This window comes from Balaenoptera musculus, chromosome 8 (assembly GCF_009873245.2).
Source record: "Balaenoptera musculus isolate JJ_BM4_2016_0621 chromosome 8, mBalMus1.pri.v3, whole genome shotgun sequence".
Classification (NCBI taxonomy): domain Eukaryota; kingdom Metazoa; phylum Chordata; class Mammalia; order Artiodactyla; family Balaenopteridae; genus Balaenoptera; species Balaenoptera musculus.
The window spans coordinates 77,997,537-78,024,651 of NC_045792.1; the positions used below are offsets into that span (position 1 = coordinate 77,997,537).

Consider the following 27,115-nt stretch of genomic DNA (forward strand, 5'->3'; position numbering starts at 1 on the left):
TCCTGTGAGGATAATGCCCCTATTTTCTCTTTAGTTTCTGTGGTATTTAAATGACTGCCAAACATACATTGGCTTCGCTATATTGGTTTAACCTCCCTCACTAAATTATAAATATAGTTAGGGCATTACGCAAATAAAAAGAGGCAAAGGTAAATTGAGTTTATACTTTATTAAAATCAAACAATTCTGACAACCCTGAAAAGTATATTCAATAATGTTGTATAACTGTACATTGTTCTTCATAAAACTTCAGATCATGTCTGATTAAAAAACACTTGGACTATATCCTAAATGTCCAGTGAGTTATGAAATTTTTTGATGACCCATGGCACATTCTGAAAGACATCAGAGAGTAGGGATAGCACTGTGATACCTTTCCCTTGGAAGTGCTGGATCACTAATGGAATTCTGCATTTTGCAACTCTCCCAATCCTGGAAGTTTTGCTAACAGGAAGTGCAGCTAAGCGTGCCTTCACTGGAAAGCTAACTTCTTAAACTCTCTGTGTAGCTTCTATTTGTGGCCCACAAGTACTTCCTCAGGGTACGAGAACCACTTCTAAGCAGAAATGAAGGTAGAGTCAAAGGGGAAAAGAGAAGAGAAGGGGGGAAATGCTGATTCCTCACCTCTCCCCATGAGAAAATCACATGAAAAAGTTGCAGGACCCATGAAAGGATTGCCTATCTTATATTTGCAAACTATAAAATAATGTGATTCCATTGGGAAAGAAAATCAATAGTACCTAAATGCAAACAGTAATCACTGGATTATTATAACCAAAAGTGTGACTAATACTTTTGTTTGTTTTCCACTAAGGTAACATATCTGTTTGATAATGGAGGGACAGTCTTCTTTGCTATTTTTATGGCAATATGGGGTAAGTATGTTCTTCCATTACTTACTTCCTGGCCCTCGTTTTCTGAGGCTGTTGCTTTGTTTATTCATACCCACCATACACACACACACGCAAACACACATACTGTGTATCAACTCAACAGTAAAATCTCTTGTTTTGTATGCCCTCTTCACACATCCACTGCTTCTTTGGGAATTTAACTCTTGATTTAATCTTCTAATCCCTAAAGCCTCAAACTTCCTATACTGTGGAGTATATTTTTCCTGCCAAAAAGGGCAGTAATTGAAAACAAACTGAAATATACTAGAATCCAAATTAAGCTTCTTGTATTTTCACTTGTGAAAGTGACACTCAGAAAATGTTTTGTTTGCTTAAGGCTTCCATTATATATATTTTTAACCTTATATTTTATGCACTTAGAGATGCAGAATCTATTCCATATATGATTGAGCAATAATGTCTAATACAAAATAAATCCTGTTCCTATCTAACATCTTAAAACTGTAAAAGTTATGTATAGGTATATGTATTGGCTGACTTTTTTCACTAAGTTTCTCACTGAGTTTTTAAAGAACCCAATTAATTGAGGCCTAAAGTAAACCACAGATTGGAATTCCCGATGCTTTGAAGAGAAGTGATTACTTTCCTGGTTAGGGTCAGCTTTCGTACCGTAGTCTGCTGAATGCAAAGTCACTGTCAACTTGGCAACTCAAGGGGCTGACTATGAACCTGCTGATACAGAAAAGTAAAATGTACTAGAATTCAAGCCTTTCACTCCTGTTACTTTAATTTCCCAAGAACAGAATCTGTGCCATACTCTCTTTCTAGCTTTAAGTCAAAATTAAAAAAAAAATAAAATCACCCTTCCAATTTTCCTTCAGGAAAATGCCAATCTTGATATATGGTATTATGACTACACAGGGAGCAGTGAACAGTCAATTCACCCCCCCCCACCACAAAAAAGTAAAAATGTAATTTGGGGTCCCTATTTTCATTGAAGTATTTTTTAATTAAATTATCGGGCAGGGCAATCATGGTGAAATCTTTCAGTTTTACCTAATTCCACAAACATTTCCTGCTAAGAAAAAAATAGACCAAAATACAAGTTAAGGTTACTCAATAGATGATTCAGCACAGCGAGAAATGGAAGAAAGGAAACCTTTTGGATGATTTATCCTCTATGTTTCTGCTACTCGTTTCATGCTTTTACAGTTCTCTTTGGCACAGGCCACACGAGAGTGATCTTGCTTCAGCTTTTGGATGATGGATTTGAAAGGCCAGGATATAGTGAACATTTGCCATCTGAAGCCTTTTTCCCCTTAGTTTTATACTGAGGTACGAAGTGGAGGTATGTCATCCATAGGAATGCCATCTCGTGCATTTTCTCGGCCTGCTGGTGTAGACGAATCATTCGCAGCTGGGTTATAATAACTAGAATTTCCAAAACTCACATCATAAGGTTCCGGTGCATTATCTAATCGCAGAACTAAAAATGCAACAAAAAAATTGCTTTATAGTGACAGTCTGGAAGATGCATGCTCAGGCATCTGCTAGACTGTAGGAATTGTTTTGGATGAGTTAGTTACACTTTTTTATATGGGAGTTTCAGAGATTAGTTTTGAATTTTAAATAAGTACATATTTTGCAAGCCACATTTTTCTTCTACAACTATGAACAGTTTAACTTCCAAAATTTCACTGCTGGTGGTCCAAAAATAAAGAAACTAAGGGAGAGATCACGACAGAAATATAGCAATACTTTATATAAAGAAGTATTGACATGTCTCATTGACTTCTGAATCTTGTGAATTCAGAGCCTTGTCAACATGTTCAGAATTTTTACTTCTGGTATAAAAATAATTTTTAAAACGTGAAGAGCTTTAATTTTAAAATGTGTCATTATTTTACCAAGTGTCTTAATATCATTATGGGTGTGCCATTGAAGATGGAGATGAAAGAAAACAATTTGTAAAATCTTACGTTTCTTTCTGAGAGATCCAGGTTATTATCCTGATTAATAATATTGGAGATTGTTTTTATTTTCAACAAACAACTAATTATTATTTCTTTTATGTTCTTGAATTCAAAGAAAACTTGGGGCACTAGGTATTTGAATACTAAAGCAGGGACTACTTACTAATTAGACTAGTAATCTAATTATTCAGCTAGGTATTCTCATATCCTACCTATTCCTTAAGCCTTCTGTTTACAAATTGGACCCCCAGGAACCTTAGGAATTTGGGAAAGGTGTCTCAAAGCTGAAAGAGTAAAACAGGTGGTGTGATTGAATTATTCCATTATGCCTCAATCACAATATCTTAGATTATATCAAGTTGTTAGACTGAGCTTTTGCATGTGATAACATTTAAAGAAAATATTCTGAAGTTAAAAAAAAAAAGTTTGGAAAACCCTGTTGATTGAAATCCTATCCTGCAATTTTGAAAAGTGATAGTTTTTATTTTCTATGGATTGCTAGAAGCCCATAAACAGAATTCAGTTAATTTACAATTAATGGATTTGATTTTGAAAATTAACAATATATCAGTAATGTTCCAAACTTATCAAAAATCAACAAGACTTTATCAATGAGACCCAACAGGGGCATTTAACTATTTTTTATGGTAGCAAGAGTCCCTTGTGTAAACCAGAAAACAGATTTTTTTTTTGTCCGGAAATATTAGAGAAAAAAAGGGTTGAATCAAGCATTTGAAGTGATTTTATTTCTGTCCTAATTACTACTGCATTATTAAGATCAAACTCAGTGCTTTATTCTTAGCAGACACATTTCTCATCCATAGATGTGGTGGGTTTTTTGCATCACATGATTGGGAAATTTCTGAATTAAGGTTTATCTGACTTTATTTACCCAAATATGCAACCCTTTAGCAATTCTGTTTTAGAGACTCATTAAGATAATTAATAGAGGGCTACTGTATACGTGTAAACTTTGCAAGAGCTCCAGATTAGAATAAATCATTGTTCAAATTACTGCTACTAAGAGATCCAACAATGGTGAATAATGGCTCCCCAGTTACTTGCTAACAAAACTGGCCATTTTGTTCTTAATATCATGCCATTATCTTTCAATTATAATGATATGTTTTAGGTTCTGGGATTATTACTTAAAACCAATTGTGATGCGATGAGCAACAGTTCCAAATGGTTTTAAAATTTCACACACAGTTCCATAGTTATTTCGGTTATGTTCTTTGAGAAAGAGAGAATAGATCAGAATAAATCTTTAGTTCGTTTCTGTCATATGAATCTCTAAATCCCTTCTAGATAATGCAGAGAACGTTAGCAACTTCACTTACTTAAAACCACTGTGTACAGGTGAAGTTCTGAAAGTTGTTTTTACCTGGTTCATTTCTGTCGTCATAAAGTCGCCGATGGGAAAATGAGTCTGTTTTCCTTTTTCCACACAGCAAGTAGCCAACAAGACTAAGCAATGAAGCACCCAGAATAGCACCTAAAATGGCCCCAAATACTACTCCTGTATTTCTGTTCTCTAGAGGACAAAGAAAAAATAATTTACAGATAAGAAATAGAAAACAATTATTCAAAGAACAGAAATATATACATGTGGACTTTGTGTAAGCAAAGAATGTTTAACACTTTGTTTAAAATTAGATAATGGATATGTATATACAGAGAAATATATATACATTGTGTGTGTGTGTATGTGTGTGTACTGAGTTTTGGGGATATATTGGAAAATTTGCTTCCTGATAAAACTGTACTTCAAAATTTGAATATCTTGAAATACTTCTAAGCTTTAGTTTTATAACTGTCTCATTACATATTAACACTAATAGTACTGAAATGCCATGCGTATTCTCTATTAAGATCTAATTTCTATGTTGAATTCTATATTACATTTTTAATCAACTCTGAATCTCTGATGAAATTTAATGATGAGATAAGCTTTGAGTTTGTTTCTATAATAATTGAAAAGTAAAAAGCTAATGGGAGTAAGTAGGTAATAGGAATTGAATCCACAAACCCCAAGTGAAAAGGCATTATGAAGAAAAAGAAATATATCCTGATAGAGGGTATTTCCAAATACAACAAATAGACCAAACAAAGCAGGATGTTTGCAGTGCCTTGCACATTGCGAACAGATGTGTAGGTCTGAGTTAAAGGAGTCCAAAATTTCATTCTATCATCCCCTTTACCAAGCACCTTATTTGAAGACTAAGTCATCAATAAATCACTGAATGCTTCCTGGATTTATACTTAGTGCATTTTATTTTCAGGTTTAAAAAAATTTTGTTGAGAAGCTTATTAATTAGGTAGGCAAGAGGTCTTATAGGGTCTCTAATTCTATATCAGATTCCATTTATACACAAAAAACATGTTGGAAGGTTAACAGCAGCACATTTTTTACCAAGATAAAAGTGAAGCAAAGTTAACTAAGTATTTTTTGATTAATGAGCAATGGTAGGATTAAGTACTCAGTATCCTCAATATGTATATTAAGTTTAGAAAGACAAAACAGAATAGTTTTTAAAAAAATCTTTCTGATGGAATATCAGAGTATGTATGAATGGAAAGATATCTTAAAATTATGAAAATATATGTACGTACAATATATTGGTTGCAGTACTATAATAATCCTAGATTTCAGAATTTAAAACTTTTCCTGTACACTAACAACAACTTTCAAATAGGAATTTGTTTATATGATTTGGTGTTTATATCACTAATATAATCTGTAGATAAGTTGTATTGGAAATCAGTGAGTTCATGAGGGGGAAAAGAGGAGTTATTTTTTTTTAATTCAGAAAACAAAAACATGGTTAGACCTGAGAAAATAAAATAGAATGAATTTTCATTAAATATTAGAGATCTTTTCCACTTTATGTTTTAAAGCTTGACTAATCTCTGAATGAAACAGAAATGTCCCCATAACACAATTTTCTTGTGATACTCAAAGCTGAATTCCATTTTTATGGTGTTCAGTAGGTACTGAACTAAAAATTGAGGGTATTCTTCTGTTGAGTTTAAATTTTGAAAATACATATATTTTTAAAATATATATATTTAAAAATACATATATTTTTAAACTTCAGTTGTATCGTATTCCTAAAAGCCTGTGAAATTTCAGGTAGTCTTTCTGAAATGCAGTAAAAATTGTTACCCAGTATCTCAAAACTGTACCACTACCTCAGTTTCTGTTTCTTTTCAATCTAACCTACTTGTCATTTTGTCCCAGTCTCATCACATTCTCACATTCCCATACAGTAATGACTAGTATATGCTGACTTAAGCCCTAAAATCCCTTCACTATTCACTATGAATATCATGGTTTCTCCCCCCAAAATGAGAACCACCTGTGCTATTGCAGTCTCCTTTTTTTCTAGTGTGGTACATTTCTTAGGTGTAATGACTTATTTGGAGATTCAGTTTCACACAAAAGGAAAATTAAATCCATTTATATTTACCTTCTTGGGGGTCTGATGTATTTGGAAAGAGTTTTGAATTATTGGTGAATTTCAAGGTGGGATATAAAGTTGTTTCTTGATAGGCAGTAAACCCCGCCGCCAAGCTATCTCCAGTCATGGTAGGCCATCCATCTGTTTCCATTATCATGGGGGTCACAGATATGGTGTTTGATCCTGAAGGGAGGTTGCTAACTGTAATGGAACTGTTGTCAGGAGCTTTCATGGTATCACTGACCGAAGACCGAGTGAAGTTTTCGGAAGATACAATAGCTGTAGTATTGGGAGGTGCTGAGACTGGCAGAGGATTTTCATCTGCTACGGATGAGTTCCCAGGCAATTTAGAAACAAAACTGCGGCTCAAGGGAGGGCTTGGGGAAAGTGTGGGCATGAGTTTCAGACTGGAAGAGTCTGTTGACAAATTATGGTAGAAATCTGTTCCATGGGTTTTATTTGATGGATCCCCAAAAGAGAAGTTACTTGCCTTGGGATGGGAGGTGTCTCTATTTTCTTTATCTGAGGTTGAATTTGCTTCACTTTCCAAAGGAATAGATTGATTTTCCCTTGTTTTTAAGTCTTCTGCAGTGTTTTGTGTTGTGTTTATTTCTCGACCTTCTTCTCCATGGCTTCCAAATAGTAGTAAACTAAACAAAATTGAAATCAACAGAATTTTGGCTGAAGTCAACATTGTAATCTTCTTTGGTATTGGTGTTAATAATGAGAATCTGAAAGAAAATAATGACCGTTTGAATTATTAAATGAAGTATTGAGGTTTTTTTTAAATGGATCTACATTTTTAAAGTGATTAAAAAAAATCCAGAGACATAATGCTGACATGATAGTACCATACTCTTTATTCCAAAAGTTTGTTTCCTTTGGATTTTATTAAAACTAGAGTCACTGAGTTCTATTTTACTGAGTTCTACTTTCTATATGGTATTTCTTTCTTTCTTCCTCTAGGGAATGCCATGCAAAATCTTTGTCAAGCCAGACACTACTATTTCATTATTTCAAAGACCATTTAGCTTGGGACAAGTTGAAATACACACACACACACATGCACACACACATACGTATTGTATAATATATGGACTACTAAGTAACTTTTTAAAAATAATGTAATATAGGGCTGCTTTCTTCAACCTATTTTTAAAAAGATGTTCTTTATAAAGATTTAATTTGGAGTATTTATTATGAAAATGATGTTATTGATTATACAGTAAACATACCACTTTAAAGTGAGTTAGTCAGGAACTCCACTTGAAAACATTTTATTAGCTCCTAATTTGAGTTACTTGAATTTGAGGTTAACATCCCTTTTTTCACAGCATGTTTACTTCATGTTACCCTTTTTCCTATTAATCCCAAATAACAGAAAGTCAGAAAGACTTTTAGAATTGGGGATTCTTTCATTGCATTCCCTTATTGTATAAATGAAGAATCTGGTTGTGAGTGTGTGTGGAAAAAAAGTACCTAACTAGATTGTGGCAGAGTTGAAGTTTGAAACCATGGTTCTGACCTCCAATCTGGGCACATCATTCTGCCTGCCTCGTAAGTGTGGAAGCGCCACAATTCATAGATAGGAGGATATGGGGGAAAGGTTTTGAAATTATATTTAAATTGTAATTCTGGTTTCTATCATGAATAACATGTGAAAAATAATCATCATATTAAGCAGTTGCTTTATCAATATCATAATCATACTGACTTCACAGTGTTCTGCAGACTAAATGAAATGATTTATGTAGAAGTACTCTAAACAATATCTGGCCTAAAGTAAGCGGTTAGTAAATGTTAACTTCCATTTCTTATTATTAAAATATAATAATATTTCTATAAATGTCTTACAGTTTATAATATCATCTCATTTGAGCCTCACAATGATCCACTGAGACAAAAAGAGTAGCTCACGTTATCCCCATTTTGCAGATGAAGAAACCAAGGTTCAGAGTGGCCAGTAATGGAAGCTAGAAGAAGCAGCACTGAAAGCCAAGTCTACTGACTCCAACCTAATTAGGTGCTAAAATATAAAGTGTTTTTAATTGAAAAAGGTAAAAAAATGTTAGACTATTCCTCTTCAAGCAATAAAGTCTGAGAACTGATTTTATGTTCTTTGAATTGGACCTTAGAGCTTATTTTTCACTAAAAGCCTCCAGGATGACTGAGATAAGAAAAGGAAGGAGGTGCAACTGCTATTATTTATGTCCAACATTAATTGCCATTTCTTAAAAGCTCCCCCAGAAATTTTTACAAATATTTTCAACCTTGATGATTTTTCACTAGGGTCTTAGGAGCCTCTAAATTACTCCCTCTGATTATCGTGTGGTTTTAAGTACCCCTCTCCTTGCTTAATGATACACAGTGGTACAACTTAGACGTATCTATAATACATCCTGATATAATATTTTTTTCTCCAAAGACTTTTAGCAAGCAGTCTATACCTGTGGATTTCTAAGGTTTAAAAGATATAGTAATTTCCATGCCCTGTGCTTATCACTTAAGAAAGTTCTACTTAAAAAGCAAGCAGGCAGACATACAAGAACATTCATAAGGGCATTATTTATGTGTCTCCAACCTAAACATCCACCAGTAACAGGTTGGATAATAAACTGTTTAATATTTGCACATGAAAAATAAACGAGATGCACAGATGAGTTGCATACAGTAACATGAGTGATTATCACAAATATCATGCAGAGCTTAAAATGCCAGTTGTACTGTATGATTGCATGTTTATAAAGTTCAAAAACTAGAACGTTAAAAGTCAGGAAAGTGGTTACTTGTGGGAAGGAAGGAGACAGTGTTGATTGAGTGGGCATGAAAGGGACTTCTGTGTGCTCCTAATAATCTGTTTCTTCACTTGGTAGGGATTATATAGGTATTTGTATTTGTGATAATTCTGTTTACTTATATTTCGTTCACTTTTCTGTGATAATCAAGAAAATTCATTTAGATCCTAAAAATTGTTAACATAATTGGAAAACATATTACTAGTATGCATCTATTACATCAGATGCTTTGCATGTTTTCTCATTTAATTCTTAACAAAAACAATCAAACAATAAGGAAGGGATTATTAATCCTATTTTACAGATAATTAAATGGGACATAAAAAATGTAAATAATGTATTCAAGGACACATAGCTAGTGGCTGTAAGATAGGGTTAGGATTCAGACCTTGGCATTAAAAGCTAGTAATCACTCATCTATGTAACAAAAGTTACAAAGGAGTATATAATTTGGTAATCAGCTGGTTTTTAGAACTCTTCCCACAAATGTTTTCTTAGCACAGAATAATAAAGAATAATGAAATCCTCCAAATTTTATTTTAACCAGAGCAGGTGATAATCCCACATTTTCAAGCACTAGAAAAATAGTGACTTCTCCCTTAAGTGCCTCTTAAACATACTAAGTACACTTTTATCCTAATTTAAGAAAATCCCAACAATTGTCTCCATGGTCTCTAGATAAACACTTTTACCATGTAATTTACAGATTAACATTAACAACACAGGAATGATTATCCCCAGGACCTGAAGTTCACCAATATTTCATTACACTGTTGCTTCACCTAGCACATTTAAAATACAATTCAATTTAGTTTAAAAATTCGTACATGGACCTTTTCAGAAACAGCTCTTTCCTGTGAACTCTGTCAGTTTCATAGCAAACGTTATAACCTTTTTCATTGTCTACTGCCAGTGATCTGATTTGTTTATGCATTGTACTTGGCCACCTGTCTTATTGTTAGGCAGTTTGATTGCTTTCCCTAAACCTAGGCTTTCTGGTTATTTTCTCTTCCTAAAGAAGTGGTTACCAGAGGGGAGCAAAAAACAACCCTTAGCTTTTCATCTAATTTTCTCATAGTGTCACATGAGGAACGTGGCATAGAGCTTTTGCTCCCTTCCAGTAATGAGAATCCACATACCAAGAGTCAACAAAGTGAGTTTTGTTGTTCCTGTTTCACTTTGCTTGTAACATGGAACCACCAAGGGGATCTTGCTACCCTTTACCCAGCTTTTGATTGTAACTTGAAAACCCAAGGTATCAACACCCCCAATGAGCCAAGCATTCTGTTACTGCCTATAATTCATTTCCAGGGAAAAGAGAGAAAGGGCAGAGTGGGATAAGACAGTATGTTGTGAAGGCTATTTGCCATTTATTCCAAAATTAAAACAGTTGTGGGAAAGGCTTTTGTGAATATTGATTCGTGCCTGTTGTCCTAGCTTGGCAGCTGGGGACAACTTTGCTTCTGCTCTCTGGCTTCTAAGAGAACAAGGTTACACCTCTTACTCAGGTCCATTCATCTTAAAGGGACAGAAGCAGCCAGGAATTGAAGCCATCAGCTATTCAGAACCCCAGCCCTGGATTTTTGCTGGGGCAAGAACTAGGCAATTTTGGTTAAGTTTGACCCCATTCTGAATTGAGCCAAGCACATTATAAGCAGGGAAGGTTAATGGAAGTGGTACAGAAGCTCCAGAGGACAATAAAAGTACTCTATATTCTTTACCTTTACCCTTTTCTTGCAGCCTCTTTCCATCTCTAGAGTTGAGACATGTAAACTGTGTGGTATATTTGTGTGTAAAGCTATGCTGGGTGATGGATGGCACGCTTCTGTGTTCCCAAGTTCATCAGTCAACCAGGTGCACAGTAGAGACAGAGAGAATGTGGGGCTGAAAGGAAGTGAAATTGGAGAGAGAGAGAGAGAGAACCAGGAGGACGAGGCAGCATCATTTCTTCTGTTCTTTGCCCCTTCTTGCCCCTAGGTGGAAATTCCTAAGAGGACTTTTCAGGATGTAACCTAGGAACAGAGATAAACTCATTACAAACTTGAAAAACTTCTAAGATGAGAATTATTATAAAGGGAACAGAAAGAGAGAGGAGGATTTCCATCCAATTTGTGATACCTGAAACAAAGATTCTAAATCTTTCTGTATATATTGAAATGTTTTTATTGTTTCTAATGTTCAGTAACTTTTAAAATATACTTTCGGAGAGTGTGAGTTTCACTGGTTTTTAAAAAAAATAATTCGTTTATACAAAGAAAATGAAAACTATTTTCTCCCCTGTCTTTGGTGTTGGCACTAAAAAGTGGTTTCACATTACTACTTTTGTATAGAGGGCTTCAGGAGGTGGTGAGAGGGAAAAAAAACAAAAAAAACCAAAAACCTGTGGCCATTAAGGAAAGAAAATCCACACTTACTGTGCATAAAATTGTTCCTCCTTAAGTTCGTAAAGTTATTATTCTGCCCAGCCGTCCTGTTGTAACCAAGTCATACCCATTTTATTCCAAGCTTTAAAAATAAGGAGGTACCCTGGTTTCTATCAGGTAATCAACCCATGCAAGGGAAAAGAAATGCTAGTCATTCTAAACTAAATCAAAATCAGAAATGTTAAATAAAAACATTACTTTAGCTGCACTGAGGGGATAATATAAAAACATGTTTCTGTAGTGAAATAACTAAAGAGTATATTCTGTACTACTTCTCTCTCAGTTGCCTGTGATCATTCTTCTTATAGGTTTCTGGCTAAAAATTAAGACAGATGAGTTTTGTTTGTCTTTGTCATAGGAAACTCAGTCTGACGTGTAGCCAATATCCCAGGCAGAGCTTGAGTGTTACACTGAGCGGACTTTCCAATCTTGGACAGTATTTTGCTGTCCCTAGATGAAAGAACCACAGTAAATGAAGACATAAGGAATTATGCTTCTCGAAATGCCTCTTTTATAAGAGGGTTTTGAAAGGGTGTGAAGACTTAACTAGTCAGAAGGTAGGATTATACCTGAGGACCCACATCATTTCACTTTATTTGAGTTTAAAAGAAAGAAACAAATAAAAGGAAAAACATGACTTTCTTTCAGGAAATAATAAATTTCAAAAGTTTGTAATCATTTTAATTAAAAGACTGAGGAATGCATAAGCCCAGGAAAATAGGTACCATGTCATACTCCCTGCTAACTTGGGCATTCTCAGTCATAAACTTCAATACTGAAATAATTAGGTGGAAGAGTGTTAAGCTTAGAAAGATTGTGTCTCCAAAATAAATATTCTGGACCCAAATTTCCAAACATGGGGTTTTCAGCCTTCTCTCGTGTTTCACTATCTGTAGAAGCAGCCTCTATGGACTGATTAGAAAGTGTTAAACAGTAAATCAGCATCCCTTTAATAAGAGAAGCCTTACACAGAACAAACTGAAAATAAATTTAAGAAACTTATCCACATCTTTGATCCATGGGATGTCTTTTGCAGCGACTGTCTTAGCCTTTTAGATTTCCATTGAGTGCTATACATGTACACATACCATGCTAAGTAAAATAATACATAGACATCACTTTGCCAATTTTTAATTAAGAAAATCTTTGGGAAAGATATATAGAAGGTTAATAATTCATTGCATTAGCAGACTGTTTTTCAAAAGCTACCGTATTCTAATACTTTAGCAAGAACCTTTGAACCAAATGCATATTTTAAATCTAAATATTCATTTAGATTCATGTAGCCACTTCCACTTTAAACATTTTGAAACTTACTAAGATCTGACTTAAGAAAACTCTCTCTTGTAGTCACTTAGGTTTCAAGCAAGGTTTTTATTTAACTCTTCAGCTGGTTTCATCATCTAGCAAATTTGGCAATAATTCTTAAAGTTAACTCACTTAGCACAGATGCTCGTTTGGAAGGTAATTACTTAATGAAACAACTACCTGTCTTTACAAGGGTCTCTGTAGGTACTTGCCAGGCTGTTCTGCCAAAAGTTCAACTTGCTTTGATTCTATTTGGTAAATAAGTAAGAGAGAGAGCGACAGAGCGAGGGATGAGGGACTAGGGATCCTATGTAATCCAGCACACACTTACCTTCAGGTCTAGGAGGTGTTTACAGACAAGAACTGAAGTATCACAGCTGTTCTGGATGGAAGGAGTCTGCCTTGCATTAGAGAAAGCAGCTGGGTTAGGTGTGCTGATGTCCCACTGAGCAGGAGGGTGCCGGAGAAACAAAATTAGGTGGGGCTGGTCGTATCTTGCTTGTGTAATAGAGCACCCAAGAACCTGACTGACCTGCTTCTCAGCTGTCAGCATGACGATATCACCTCATTCAGGCCTTTAAAAAAAAAAAAGAAAAAAAAAAGCCCAACCCTCCAGTTTTCATAGGTTGGTTGCTTTGACTTTTGGGACAGGCTAGTTCTCTTAAGTGCTGGCAAACAAAGGACATACATTTCTTGCCCTAAATGAAAAAAAGAAAAAAAAAAAAAGGACAAAGACTTTGGTAATGGTCCCTGCTCTATCAGGAATTTCTGACACAGGCTGGGTTCCCCCTTTGCAGGTGAGGAAACCAAAATAGTCAGCCCTGCACCTTTCGCTCAGGTGCCAGCCACATGCTGTCCTCCTAACACATAAACAAATCTTTCTTTCCCGTGGTGGGGATGCCCTATTTGTGTACTTAATACCTGAATGGAGAAAGTGGTGTCTGCAGTGCACTGAAACTGGATTTATAGAAAGGCACAGTTAACACCAAGTGGATTAATGTGCATCGGATCCTTGAGAAAGCTGAGAAATATTAAGTTAGAAATCATCACCAGGACTTCCGGAAGTTTGCGGAGTAACTGGAGTCTGGCTGAGAATGGCCACGTGATCCCGAGTAATCCCAGGAGCCTGCTCAATTAAACTCAATTAAATAGTTTCCATCCTGTGTTTTCTTTGCTTTTCCTCTCAATTTAGAAGCCGGAGAGTTTCAGAAGAGCCTGAGTAATGCTTGATTAAATACTAGAGTTGAATAACAACCTGGCATACTTCCTTCACTTCCTTTCACTGCTTATGAAAGGGAGAAGAGTGAAACTGCACTTTCTGGGAGATTCTGCACATCAGTATTTGGGGACTGGCGCCAAGGTCTGTTCAGCTCAGTACGCCTGAGGTTCATGCTTAGTTTCTGTTGCGCAAGGAGATAGGTTTCCAACTGCTGAGAGAGAAAATGAAACTTTAGCTAAGGTTCAGGAGCCTCAAATTGAATGCAAAGAATCTGCCCAGTTAATTGGCCCCAAGAAAGAACAAGGTAATCCTATAGTTTCAAACTTACTGAAGCCCAAAGGCCCTTCAGAGTTTGATTAGAAATTAAGCCAAACCCTAGAAAATATTCACTCAAAAGATATTTAAGCTGTATCTGCACTAGTATGAAGAAAAGCAAGTTCAGTTTAATCAAATAACTGTTTACTGAACAATGGCTTAATAAAAATCAATTGGTTATTTTCAGATTAGCTAGTTACTAGGAAAAAATCCAACTGAATAAATATTTTATGTCTGTACTTAGAGAAATGAACATGACTTAGCAGGATTGGGTGTACCATACCCTGAGGGATTTTTCCCAGACATGTGTGTGAATATCATTACCACTTTCTACTTAAGCATAGTAATTATGGCCTATACCAGGCAAGGAAATTACAAAGCACTTTTGCTACAACTCTGCTTTCACTGCCACAAGAGTCAAAGTTCATCTCCAATGACCCTCTTTTCTGAAGACCCTAGGTGTGGCCTCAGAATCCTTTTCATTACTGCCCTCCTGACAACCTTAACCAATTGATTAGAACTGACCCTAGAGATACACCTTATTTACCTTTCCTGTCATGAGCACATCTGGAAGTAAAGTTGTAAAATGAAAACTATGCATAAATTTAATGCCTCACTTATTACTTAGCTCACTTAGTTGTGATCAGACACCTTTATGGAAGCACCTGAGTTGGAGTTAAAAAGTAATTTCTTGCCAAACAAACAAGTCTTGCCGAGATACATTTCCAGGTATACACCATGATACCATGTTCTGGGTAAGACCAATCCCATTTTGGACCTTGTTTCTCCAGAGGAACTCAACAATAACTGATAATCACCTGACAACTTCATCAGCCGAGCCAGCTGAGATGACACATTATGCAACGGTTACATAATTTTTGTTGTACTTACCTTCTATGGAGGCTTTCATCTGGAACTCTCCAATTGCTTTACACCCATTAATTAAACCTCACAATACATAGTGGAAGAAGAACTACTGCCTCTTTGCCTGAAATGGTGGAACCACTCACCAGTGGAGTTTCCAGAACATGAAGTCACATTATTGTCTCTGATGGATCTGAAAACAGAACCAGAATGTAGCTTGGCACCATGCCTCAGATAAAACTGAAATATTGTTCTGGATCCAAAATGGTATCTTATTTTACAAATCCTATAACACCATTTTGGATCCAGAACAATGTTTCGGTTTTACCTGAGGCATGGTCCCAAGCTACATTCTGGTTTTGTTTTCAGGTCCATCAGTGACAATAATGTGACTTCATTAATCGAAGCCTCGAAGAGCTAGAGAGTTGAGGGTATATGCAAGTGAGTCAGTATAATGATTGATCAATAGGATACATAGAGAAGAAAGTGAGGGCACAAGGGTGGGAAAGGACAGTGAAAATGTGATGGGGAGAATGGATTGAAAATCTGGGTCAAAAGTTAATGGATTGAAAACATCTGGGCCAAGGGATTACTGGAATTGGAGTTTATAGGGAGTGAGCTACAAGGATGGAGGTGATAATTGGAGATTTTGGAGGGTTTGGAGTCATTGATCAAAATTATGCCATGGGAGGACCAGGCATAAGGTAGAGTAGGAGAAAACAGCTCTGAAGATAAACATCAAAGAACTGAGAAGCCAAGATACTAGAAATATTATCTGTGTATGTTGTAATTTCAAAAATTTATTTTGGGAGTCATGTTGATAAGAGTTACCCTCAGCCAAGAGTTGAAAAACCTTTAGAGAATTTGAGGAAGTGTTCCAAGGGAGTGGTAAATGACTTCCACAAAGAGAGACAGTAGGAAGTATGGATTGATAATATGAGACTCAAATCTGTGACTCTTTAAGGAGAAGGGAGAGAAAAAGCCTTGAAGCAGCAATGAGGAACAAGAAATTCACCACCTCATCTTCGACACAAATAGCCATCACCTGAGATTGCCACATAGAAAGTGAGGTTTCAGGAATGTCCCAGGTTTCAGTTCAGCAAGGAGGTGAGGGAACATTAAAGACTTTGCTATTGATGACTTTGAATAAGAGGGCCTAGTTGAAAGCATCTCAAATAGTTGGGAAGGAGTGGGAGAGGATCACAAAGGCAATTCCCATTTCCCTAGAACTAGAGGATCAAAATCTGAGTAAGGAATGATCTGGAAATTCTGGTCTTCTTGAAGTAACTGATATGTACGCAGTTAAGGGGCAGAATGAATTAGTCCTGAGGGACCCACTTGTGAGTGATGACATAGGGAAAGGTGTGTGTGTAGGATATGGGGATGGGGGCATCTTGCCAAGATGGAGAGTTCTGGGCTCCCTCTAGACTCCTGCTGATAGACGAGTTCTGAAGGGAAGCCTCTTATTGCTGGCACCTAAAACAATTTCCAACCCTGCAGTAGCTGACTGCTGGGAAATGATATTGCTCTCTTTAACAAGTACATGATATTCCATTGTGTGGAAGTACCGCACAACTGATTCATTCCTGCATGATGGAGTATTCTGTTATACAAGTTTGCATCTTTTAGAACCCTGATTTCATTACAGAGTCTAACCTCATTAGATGGCTATTGCCCAGTTTATCAACTATGTAATCTATTTTGATATGAACTTAATTAAATGAAGTTACAACTATGTTTAAATACAATAAAATGGCAAAACTGGAAGATTGATAATATTATAACTTATTTTACCACCTTTAGGAAAAGATCCAAGTGATTTATTAACCCTTTCTAAAAAAAAAAAAAATCAAGGTGGGTAATTAGATAATCCTGTTATTTCTAATTTTTTTTTTTTTCTGGATCTAAAGTTAGAATAACTAAGTAATAACCTTGTAGCAACAGAGTTTATTTGCTGAGTGCTCTCAGCACTGAGCCATGACCTGGAGAGGGTCCGAGTGAGGAGAGAAGGAGATGCCTAGGCTAGGTCTGTACACTCTGAAGAAGAATCTAGATTGGTTCCTTGGCTCAAAAGCAGGGGCAGGAGAAAAATCAAACGTATTCATGACCTGAAGGGGATTTTGGCATTAAGTTCATGGGCAGAAAATAACAATAAGTGGCTTTCTCATCCATTTAGAGGACTATAAACAACCTAAACATTTTGTAGAGAACAATGAAAACACATTGGGTTTAACTAAGCTGACAGTTCTAGAAGCTCTTAGCTACAGAAAAGGGAAGACATTTTTGTGTTGTATCAGGAGAGAATCCTTATTTGTTTTTTAATGGCATTTGCAATCAAAACATTTATTGTAATCTACATTAAAATTCCAATATCCTTCTTTTACAGAAAAAGACTTTCGAAGAGTATGAATGCATTTTATACAAGGTTGAAGAACTTTTTAACGATGGGCTGATCAAAAGGGGGTGAAATGCCTTTTCCGTAATACATTTTTAACTGATGTAGTATTAAAGTATAAAAATCACGTGGCCAAGCATTTTTTCTTTTCTTTATAAACAATATAACTATATTAACTTAAGAAAGTTAGTTTTTATCATTTCTCAATAACAATTAAGTTCAAACATTGAAAAAGAGAATCCTTATCAAGATACACCTAGGGTTGTTGTAAATTCCCTCTTTGAATGAATACTTTAAAGTTTAAACCAGTACAGTACAATCATTTCTTGCACATGGAGCTGTTGTGAGGATTTCATGAGTAAATATGTGAAAAACATTTAGTAGGATGTCTGGCACATATGTGTCTGATGCATGATAGCTATTCATTGGAAGGAAATACACAATTTTGGAATCTCTCTTCCAGAAAAGAATACAAAATTATGAATATAAAAAGAGATACGAAAGTAAATGGAACAATCAAAAATTTACAAACTTTAGAAAGCTTCAAATTCTACGTAAAATCAAAATCCAGAAAAATAACAGTATTTTAATAACTAGATGCCTGACACATCTCTGTAGTGCTTTTTGTCTTATACTTTTATCCATATTTTTTATTATCTCTGCATATGATGTTTAAAAAAATATTTCATAGAAAGAATAGAGAACTAATTCAGTCTTTCCTCTTCCTCTAGCACAGTTAACTGAAAAATTTTTTTTATTATTGGCAGTTTTGAAAATCTTATTTCTGCTTCATAATTTATTATTGATAAAGCCATGTGCATTTTTAATATTGTTGGAACTTTGGGGAAATCTCTAGTGTGTTTCATATATGACTTGAAGTTTGTGAAATAATTTCCATAAAGTAGTTTCTGGCTCCATATATTTCAGACCTTATTTCTCTTTCGTTATCAGAGCTGGATACCATAGAACATGTGCATTTCATCATATATCCCCTGGCCTGGCACCTGAAAGAGTCAGCATGTGAACTGGAGGAGTTTCCTCAGAATCCATTGCTACATTAGGATAATTAGCAATAATTGAACAACACTTGGAAGTACCTGCAAATCACATAAACATATCTCACTAAGCCCAAAATAAATGTATACCTGACTCAACATTCCATTAGTCAACTGTCAAAAACACTCGGCCACTCCAGCACCCAATATCTGGAAAAGTCAGAGATTCTGGCTATGTCTAGAGGAAGCTTTTAGACACATCAAAGTTGTAAATATAAGCAATTTAATTATCCTTGGACTAACTGAGTATTTGCTTGAATTGTGTACCAAGAAGCATCATGCTTACCTCTGCATGTCCGTCTTCACAAATTCAGATATAGTGGTCTAATAAAGGAAAAAAATAGTCTTTTCAGACAATTAAGTTATAAGCATGTGTCAATATTTTATTAGAGTTTTACTGCAAAAGAAAAGTTCTCTAAAAGACCAATGCAAAGATTTCGGTCTTGGTAGAGACATATAAGAAAAGAGAATGGTTAGTAATCATTTTGAAACTCCAAACAAAACAAAAATGGCGTCAGATCAAATGACTGTAGACTTTTTTTTTTTTTAACATCTTTATTGGAGTATAATTGCTTTACTATGTTGTGTTAGTTTCTGCTGTATAACAAAGTGAATCAGCTATACATATACATATATCCCCATATCCCCTCCCTCTTGCATCTCCCTCCCACCCTCCCTATCCCATCCCTCTAGGTGCTCAAAAAACACCGAGCTGATCTCCCTGTGTGATGCAGCTACTTCCCACTAGGTATCTATTTTACATTTGATACTGTACATATGTCAGTGTTCCTCTCTCACTTCATCCCAGCTTACCCTTCCCCCTCCCCATGTCCTCAAGTCCATTCTCTATATCTGTGTCTTTGTTCTTGTCCTTCCCCTAGATTCGTCAGAACCTTTTTTTTTTTTTAGATTCCATATATATCTGTGAGCATACGGTATTTGTTTTTCTCTTTCTGACTTACTTCACTCTGCATGACAGAATCGAGGTCCATCCACCTCACTACAAATAACTCAATTTCGTTTCTTTTTATGGCTGAGTAGTATTCCATTGTATATATGTGCCACATCTTCTTTATCCATTTATCTGTCAATGGACACTTAGGTTGCTTCCATGTCCTGGCTATTGTAAATAGTGCTGCAACGAACATAGTGGTACATGACTCTTCTGAATTATGGTTTTCTCAGAGTATGTGCCCAGTAGTGGGATTGCTGGGTCGTATGGTAGTTTTATTTTTAGTTTTTTAAGGAGCCTCCATACTGTTCTCCATAGTGGCTGTATCAATTTACATTCCCACCAACAGTGCAAGAGGGTTCCCTTTTCTCCACACCCTCTCCAGCATTTACTGTTTGTAGATTTTTTGATAATGGCCATTCTGACCTGTGTGAGGTGATACCTCATTGTGGTTTTGATTTGCATTTCTTTAATGATTAGTGATGTTGAGCATCCTTTCATGTGTTTGTTGGCAATCTGTATATCTTCTTTGGAGAAATGTCTATTTAGGTCTTCTGCCCATTTTTGGATTGGGTTGTTTGTTTTTTTGATATTGAGCTGCATGAGCTGCTTGTAAATTTTGGAGATTAATCCTTTGTCAGTTGCTTTGTTTGCAAATATTTTCTCCCATTCTGAGGGTTTTCTTTTCATCTTGTTTATAGTTTCCTTTGCTGTGCAAAAGCTTTTAAGTTTCATTAGGTCCCATTTGTTTATTTTTGTTTTTATTTCCATTTCTCTAGGAGGTGGGTCAAAAAGCATCTTGCTGTGATTTATGTCACAGAGTGTTCTGCCTATGTTTTCCTCTAAGAGTTTGATAGTGTCTGGCCTTACATTTACGTCTTTAATCCATTTTGAGTTTATTTTTGTGTATGGTGTTAGGGAATGTTCTAATTTCATTCTTTTACATGTAGCTGTCCAGTTTTTCCAGCACCACTTACTGAAGAGGCTGTCTTTCCTCCATTGCATATTCTTGCCTCCTTATCAAAGATAAGGTAACCATATGTGCATGGGTTTATCTCTGGGCTTTCTATCCTGTTACGTTGATCTATATTTCTGTTTTTGTGCCAGTACCATACTGTCTTGATTACTGTAGCTTTGTAGTATAGTCTGAAGTCAGGGAGCCTCATTCCTCCAGCACAATTTTTCTTTCTCAAAATTGCTTTGGCTATTTGAGATCTTTTGTGTTGCCATACAAATTGTGAAATTTTTTGTTCTAGCTCTGTGAAAAATGCCATTGGTAGTTTTTTAGGGATTGCATTGAATCTGTAGATTGCTTTGGGGAGTATAGTCATTTTCACAATGTTGATTCTTCCAATCCAAGAACATGGTGTATCTCTCCATCTGTTTGTATCGCCTTTAATTTCTTTCATCAGTGTCTTACAGTTTTCTGCATACAGGTCTTTTGTCTCCTTAAGTAGGTTTATTCCTAGGTATTTTATTCTTTTTGTTGCAATGGTAAATGGGAGGGGAGTGTTTCCTTAATTTCTCTTTCAGATTTTTCATCATTAGTGTATAAGCATGAAAGAGATTTCTGTACATTAATTTTGTATCCTGCTACTTTACCAAATTCATTGATTAGCTCTAGGAGTTTTCTGGTAGCATCTTTAGGATTTTCTATGTATAGTATCATGTCATCTGCAAACAGTGACAGTTTTACTTCTTCTTTTCCAATTTGCATTCCTTTTATTTCTTTTTCTTCTCTGATTGCTGTGGCTAAAACTTCCAAAACAATGTTGAATAATAGTTGTGAGAGTGGGCAACCTTGTCTTGTTTCTGATCTTAGAGGAAATGGTTTCAGTTTTTCAACATTGAGAACGATGTTGGCTGTGGGTTTGTTGTATATGGCCTTTATTATGTTGAGACAGGTTCCCTCTATGCCTACTTTCTGGAGGGTTTTTATCATAAATGGGTGTTGAATTTTGTCAAAAGCTTTTTCTGCATCTAATGAGATGATCATATGTTTTTTCTCCTTCAATTTGTTAATATGGTGTATCACATTGATTGATCTGCATATATTGAAGAATCCTTGCATTCCTGGGATAAACCCCACTTGATCATGGTGTATGATCCTTTTAATGTGCTGTTGGATTCTGTTTGCTAGTATTTTGTTGAGGATTTTTGCATCTATGTTCATCGGTGATACTGGCTTGTAGTTTTCTTCTTTTGTGACATCTTTGTCTGGTTTTGTTATCAGGGTGATGGTGGCCTCATAGAATGAGTTTGGGAGTGTTCCGCCCTCTGCTATATTTTGGAAGAGTTTGAGAAGGATAGGTGTTAGCTCTTCTCTGAATGTTTAATAGAATTCTCCTGTGAAGCCATCTGGTCCTGAGCTTTTGTTTGCTGGAAGATTTTTCATCACAGTTTCAATTTCAGTGCTTGTGATTGGTCTGTTTATGTTTTCTATATCTTCCTGGTTCAGTCTCAGAAGGTCGTGCTTTTCTAAGAATTTGTCCATCTCTTCCAGGTTGTCCATTTTATGGCATATAGTTGCTTGTAGTAATCTCTCATGATCCTTTGTATTTCTGCAGTGTCAGTTGTTACTGCTCCTTTTTCATTTCTAATTCTGTTGATTTGAGTCTTCTCCCTTTTTTTCTTGATGAGTCTGGCTAATGGTTTATCAATTTGTTTATCTTCTCAAAGAACCAGCTGTTAGTTTTATTGATCTTTGCTATGGTTTCCTTCATTTCTTTTTCATTTCTTTCTGATCTGATCTTTATGATTTATTTCCTTCTGCTAACTTTGGGGTTTTTGATTCTTCTTTCTCTAATTTCTTTAGATGTAAGGTTAGGTTGTTTATTTGAGATTTTTCTTGTTTCTTGAGGTAGGATTGTTTTGCTATAAAATTCCCTCTTAGAACTCCTTTTGCTGCATCCCGTAAGTTTTGGGTTGTTGTGTTTACATTGTCATTTTTTTCTAGGTATTTTTGTATTTTCTCTTTCACTTCTTCAGTGATCTCTTGGTTATTTAGTGGCGTATTGTTTAGCCTCCATGTGTTTGTATTTTTTACAGTTTTTTTCCTGTAATTGATATCTAGTCTTATAGCGTTTTGGTCGGGAAAGGTACTTGACATGATTTCAATTTTCTTAAAGTTACCAAGGCTTGATTTGTGACCCAAGATATGATCTATCCTGAAGAATGTTCCATGAGACTTGAGAAGACTGTGTATTCTTTCATTTTTGGGTGGTATGTCCTATAAATATCCATTAAGTCCATCTTGTCTAATATGTCATTTAAAGCTTGTGTTTCCTTATTTATTTTCATTTTGGATCATCTGTCCATTGGTGAAAGTGGGGTGGTAAAGTCCCCTACTATGATTGTGTTACTGTCGATTTCCCTTTTTATGGTTATTAACATTTGCCTTATATATTGAGGTGCTCCTATGTTGGGTGCATAAATATTTACAATTGTTATATCTTCTTGGATTGATCTCTTGATCATTATGGAGTGTCCTAATTTGTCTCTTGTAATAGTCTTTATTTTAAAGTCTATTTTGTGTGATATGAGAATTGCTACTGCAGCTTTCTTTTATTTCCATTTGCAAAGAATATCTTTTCCCATCTCCTCACTTTCAGTCTGTATGTGTCCCTACGTCTGAAGTGTGTCTCTTTTAGACAGCATATATATGGGTCTTGTTTTTGTATCTATTCAGCCAGTCTATGTCTTATGGTTGGAACATTTAATCCATTTACATTTAAGGTAATTATTGATATGTATGTTCCTATTACCATTTTCTTAATTGTTTTCCATTTGTTTTTGTAGGTCTTTCCCTTCTCTTGTGTATCCTGCCTAGAGAAGTTTCTTTAGCATTTGTTGTAAAACTGGTTTGGTGGTGCTGAATTCTCTTAACTTTTGCTTGTCTGTAAATGTTTTAGTTTCTCCATCAAATCTGAATGAGATCCTTGCTGGGTAGAGTAGGTTGTAGGTTTTTCCCTTTCAACACTTTAAATATGTCCTGCCACTCCCTTCTGGCTTGCAGAGTTTCTGCTGAAAGATCAGCTGTTAACCTTATGGAGATTCCCTTGTATGTTATTTGTTGCTTTTCCCTTGCTGCTTTTAATATTTTTTCTTTGTATTTAATTTTTGATAGTTTGATTAATATGTGTCTTGGCGTGTTTCTCCTTGGATTTATCCTGTATGGGACTCTCTACACTTTCTGGACTTGATTGCCTATTTCCTTTCCCATGTTAGGGAGGTTTTCAACTATAATCTCTTCAAATATTTTCTCAGACCCTTTCTTTTTCTCTTCGTCTTCTGGGAGCCCTATAATTCGAATGTTGATGCATTTAATGTTGTTCCAGAGGTCTCTGAGATTGTCCTCAATTCTTTTCATTCTTTTTTCTTTATTCTGCTCTGCGATAGTTATTTCCACTATTTTATCTTCTAGGTCACTTATCCATTCTTCTGCCTCAGTTATTCTGCTGTTGATTCCTTCTAGTGTATTTTAATTTCATTTATTGTGTTGTTCATCATTGTTTGTTTGCTCTTTAGTTCTTCTAGGTCCTTGTTAAACGTTTCTTGTGTTTTCTCTATTCTATTTCCAAGATTTTGGATTATCTTTACTATCATTCCTCTGAATTCTTTTTCAGGTAGACTGCCTATTTCCTCTTCGTTTGTTTGGTCTGGTGGGTTTTTTTTTTTTTTTTTTTTTAATTTTTATTTATTTATTTATGGCTGTGTTGGGTCTTCGTTTCTGTGCGAGGGCTTTCTCTAGTTGCGGCGAGTGGGGACCACTCTTCATCGCGGTGCGCGGGCCTCTCACTATCGCGGCCTCTCTTGTTGCAGAGCACAGGCTCCAGACGCGCAGGCTCAGCAATTGTGGCTCACGGGCCCAGTTGCTCCGCGGCATGTGGGATCCTCCCAGACCAGGGCTCGAACCCGTGTGCCCTGCATTGGCAGGCAGACTCTCAATCACTGTGCCACCAGGGAAGCCCGGTCTGGTGGGTTTTTACCTTACTTCTTCACCTGCTGCATATTTCTCTGTCTTCTCATTTTATTTAACTTACTATGTTTGGGGTCTCCTTTTTCACAGGCTGCAGGTTCGTAGTTCCCATTGTTTTTTGTATCTGCCCCCAGTGGGTGAGGTTGGTTCAGTGGCTTGTTTAGGCTTCCTGGTAGAGGAGACTGGTGCCTCTGTTCTGGTGGGTGCAGCTGGATCTTGTCTTTCTGGTGGGCAGGACTGCGTCTGGTGGTTTGTTTTGGGGCGTCTGTGAACTTAGTATGACTTTAGGCAGCCTCTCTGCTAATGGGTGGGGTTGCGTTCCTGTCTTGCTAGTTGTTTGGCATAGGGCGTCCAGCACTGGAGCTCGCTGGCCATTGGGTGGAGCCGGGTCTTCACGTTGAGACAGAGATCTCTGGGAGAGCTCTTGCTGATTGATAGTATGTTGGGCCAGGAAGTCTCTGGTGGTCCAATGTCCTGAACTTGGCTCTCCCACCTCAGAGGCTCAGGGTTGACACCAGGCTGGAGCACTTAGACCCCATCAGCCAGGCGGCTCAGAAGAAAAGGGAGAAAAAAAGAAGGAAAAAATAATAATAATAAATTTTAAAAATTATTAAAATAAAAACAATAATAATAATAAAAGACAAAAGAAGAGAGCAACAAAGCCAATAAACAAATCCACCAATGATAACAAACCCTAAAAACTAAACTAAGATAAACATAAAAATCAGAAACAAATCGGTTGCAGACAGCAAGCCCCACATCTACAGTTGCTCCCAAAGTCCACCACCTCAATTTTGGGATGATTCGTTGTCTCTTCACAGATGCAGTGTACATCAAGTTGATTGTGGGGATTTAATTGGCTGCTCCTGAGGCTGCATGGAGAAACTTCCCTTCCTCTTCTTTGTTCCCACAGCTCCGGAGGTTCAGCTTTGGTTTTGGCCCCTCTTTGCATGTAGGTTGCTCTCAGGCTTCTGTTCCCACCCAGACAGAATAGGGTTAAAGCAGCAGCTGATTAGGGGGCTCTTACTCATTCAGGCTGGGGTGAGGGAGGGGTACAGTAGTTATAATTGGAATGCCAGGTGTGCCTGAGGTCGCAGAGGCCTATGTGACGTTGCAACAGCCTGAGGTGCACTGTGTGTTTTCCCAGGGAACTTGTCCCTGGTCACGGGACCCTGGCAGTCGTGGGCCGCACAGGCTCCTTGGGGGAGGGTTGTGGATAGTGCCCTTGCTTGCACACAGGATTCTTGGTGGCTGTAGCAGCAGCGTTAGCGTTTCATGCCTGTCTCTGGGTCCGATCTGATAGCCGCGGCTAACGCCTGTCTCTGGAGCTCATTTAGGAAGTGCTCTGCCTTCTGTGGGCACACTGGGGAGGAATCCCCTCTCCTCGTGCACCCCAAAACAATGGTCTCTTGCCTCTTAGGCAGTTCCAGACTTTTCCCTGGACTCCTTCCCAGCTGGCTGTGGCGCAGTAGCCCCCATCCGGCTGTGTTCACGCAGCCAACCCCAGTCCTCTCCCTGGGATCTGACCTCTGAAGCCCAAGCCTCAGCTCCCAGCCCCCACCCCCCCCAGCAGGTGAGCAGACAAGCATCTCAGGTTGGTGAGTGCTGGTCGGCACCAATCCTCTGTGTGGGAATCTCTCCACTTTGCCCTCTGCACCCCTGTTCCTGCGCTCTCCTCCATGTCTCCAAAGCTTCCCCCCTGCCACCCACCATCTCCGCCAGTGAAGGGGCTTCCTAGTGTGTGGAAACTTTTCCTCCTTCACAGCCCCCTCCCAGAGGTGCAGGTCCCATCCCCATTCTTTTGTCTCTGTTTTTCCTTTTTTGTTTTGCCCTACCCAGGTACATGGGGATTTTTTTGCCTTTTGGGAATTGTGAGGTCTTCTGGTAGTGTTCAGTAGGTGTTCTCTAGGAGTTGTTCCACATGTAGATGTATTTTTGATGTATTTGTGGGGAGGAAGGTGATCTCCATGTCTTACTCCTCTGCCATCTTGAAAGTCCCCCCAAAAGACTGTAGACTTCTGATTGATGGACCGCTTGGTGTTTGAGCAGCTAACCTCCCAGAAGTTCTCAGTCTCATTTAGGTCTATTAGAAATTTGCTTAAACCTTTTGTCTATAATGCTAATTTCTTCCCAGAAGGATGTTGCAAATTATGTAGCTCAAAAAGTTCTATCCCAAACCATGTTTAAAAATAATTTTTCCTTTGGCATAGAGAAAGGTCAGTGTTTGGATCTGGGTGTGAATTTCAGCCAAGGGACTTCCTCAGGTAACTTAACCTCCAGGAGTTTCGATTTGCTTCTCTACTGAAGGAGATTAATAATCTTTATTTCACCTGGGTTGTTGTGGAAATAATAGGAGTCAATTAAAAACATCTAGCACAAAGTCTGGGATCTTGAAAGTGCTCAGTAAATACTAGTTCTCTTCTTCCTCTTTGGGACTATGATGCAACTCATTTTCATTTTTTTGGTATGCTCTATCTGAGAATAGACAAACATCGTGCTCTCAAAAAATAATTTCGAATTGAA

The 27,115-nt window shown here is 36.9% G+C and overlaps 2 protein-coding genes across 3 annotated transcripts in view; one reads left to right on the top strand and one right to left on the bottom strand.

Moving 5' to 3' along the window:
- Window positions 1–27,115, top strand: part of ANO3 (anoctamin 3) — a 200,359-nt gene that overhangs the window by 132,453 nt on the left and 40,791 nt on the right. The window contains exon 13 of the mRNA XM_036861881.1: window positions 815–875. Within this exon, the coding sequence (XP_036717776.1) occupies window positions 815–875 (61 nt within the window). The remainder of the gene's footprint in view (window positions 1–814; window positions 876–27,115) is intronic.
- Window positions 166–13,350, bottom strand: MUC15 (mucin 15, cell surface associated). Of its 2 annotated transcripts, XM_036861883.1 has the most exons (5): window positions 13,146–13,350; window positions 10,805–11,095; window positions 6,298–7,019; window positions 4,212–4,361; window positions 166–2,340 (listed from the first exon to the last, which is right to left on the bottom strand). In XM_036861883.1, the coding sequence occupies exons 3-5, from the start codon at window positions 6,980–6,982 to the stop codon at window positions 2,180–2,182; spliced, it is 996 nt and encodes a 331-aa protein (XP_036717778.1). In that variant the 5' UTR covers window positions 6,983–7,019; window positions 10,805–11,095; window positions 13,146–13,350; the 3' UTR covers window positions 166–2,179. The 2 variants fall into 2 exon arrangements, with proteins under 2 accessions (XP_036717778.1, XP_036717777.1); XM_036861882.1 differs by lacking the exon at window positions 10,805–11,095 and having other exon boundaries at window positions 1,830–2,340.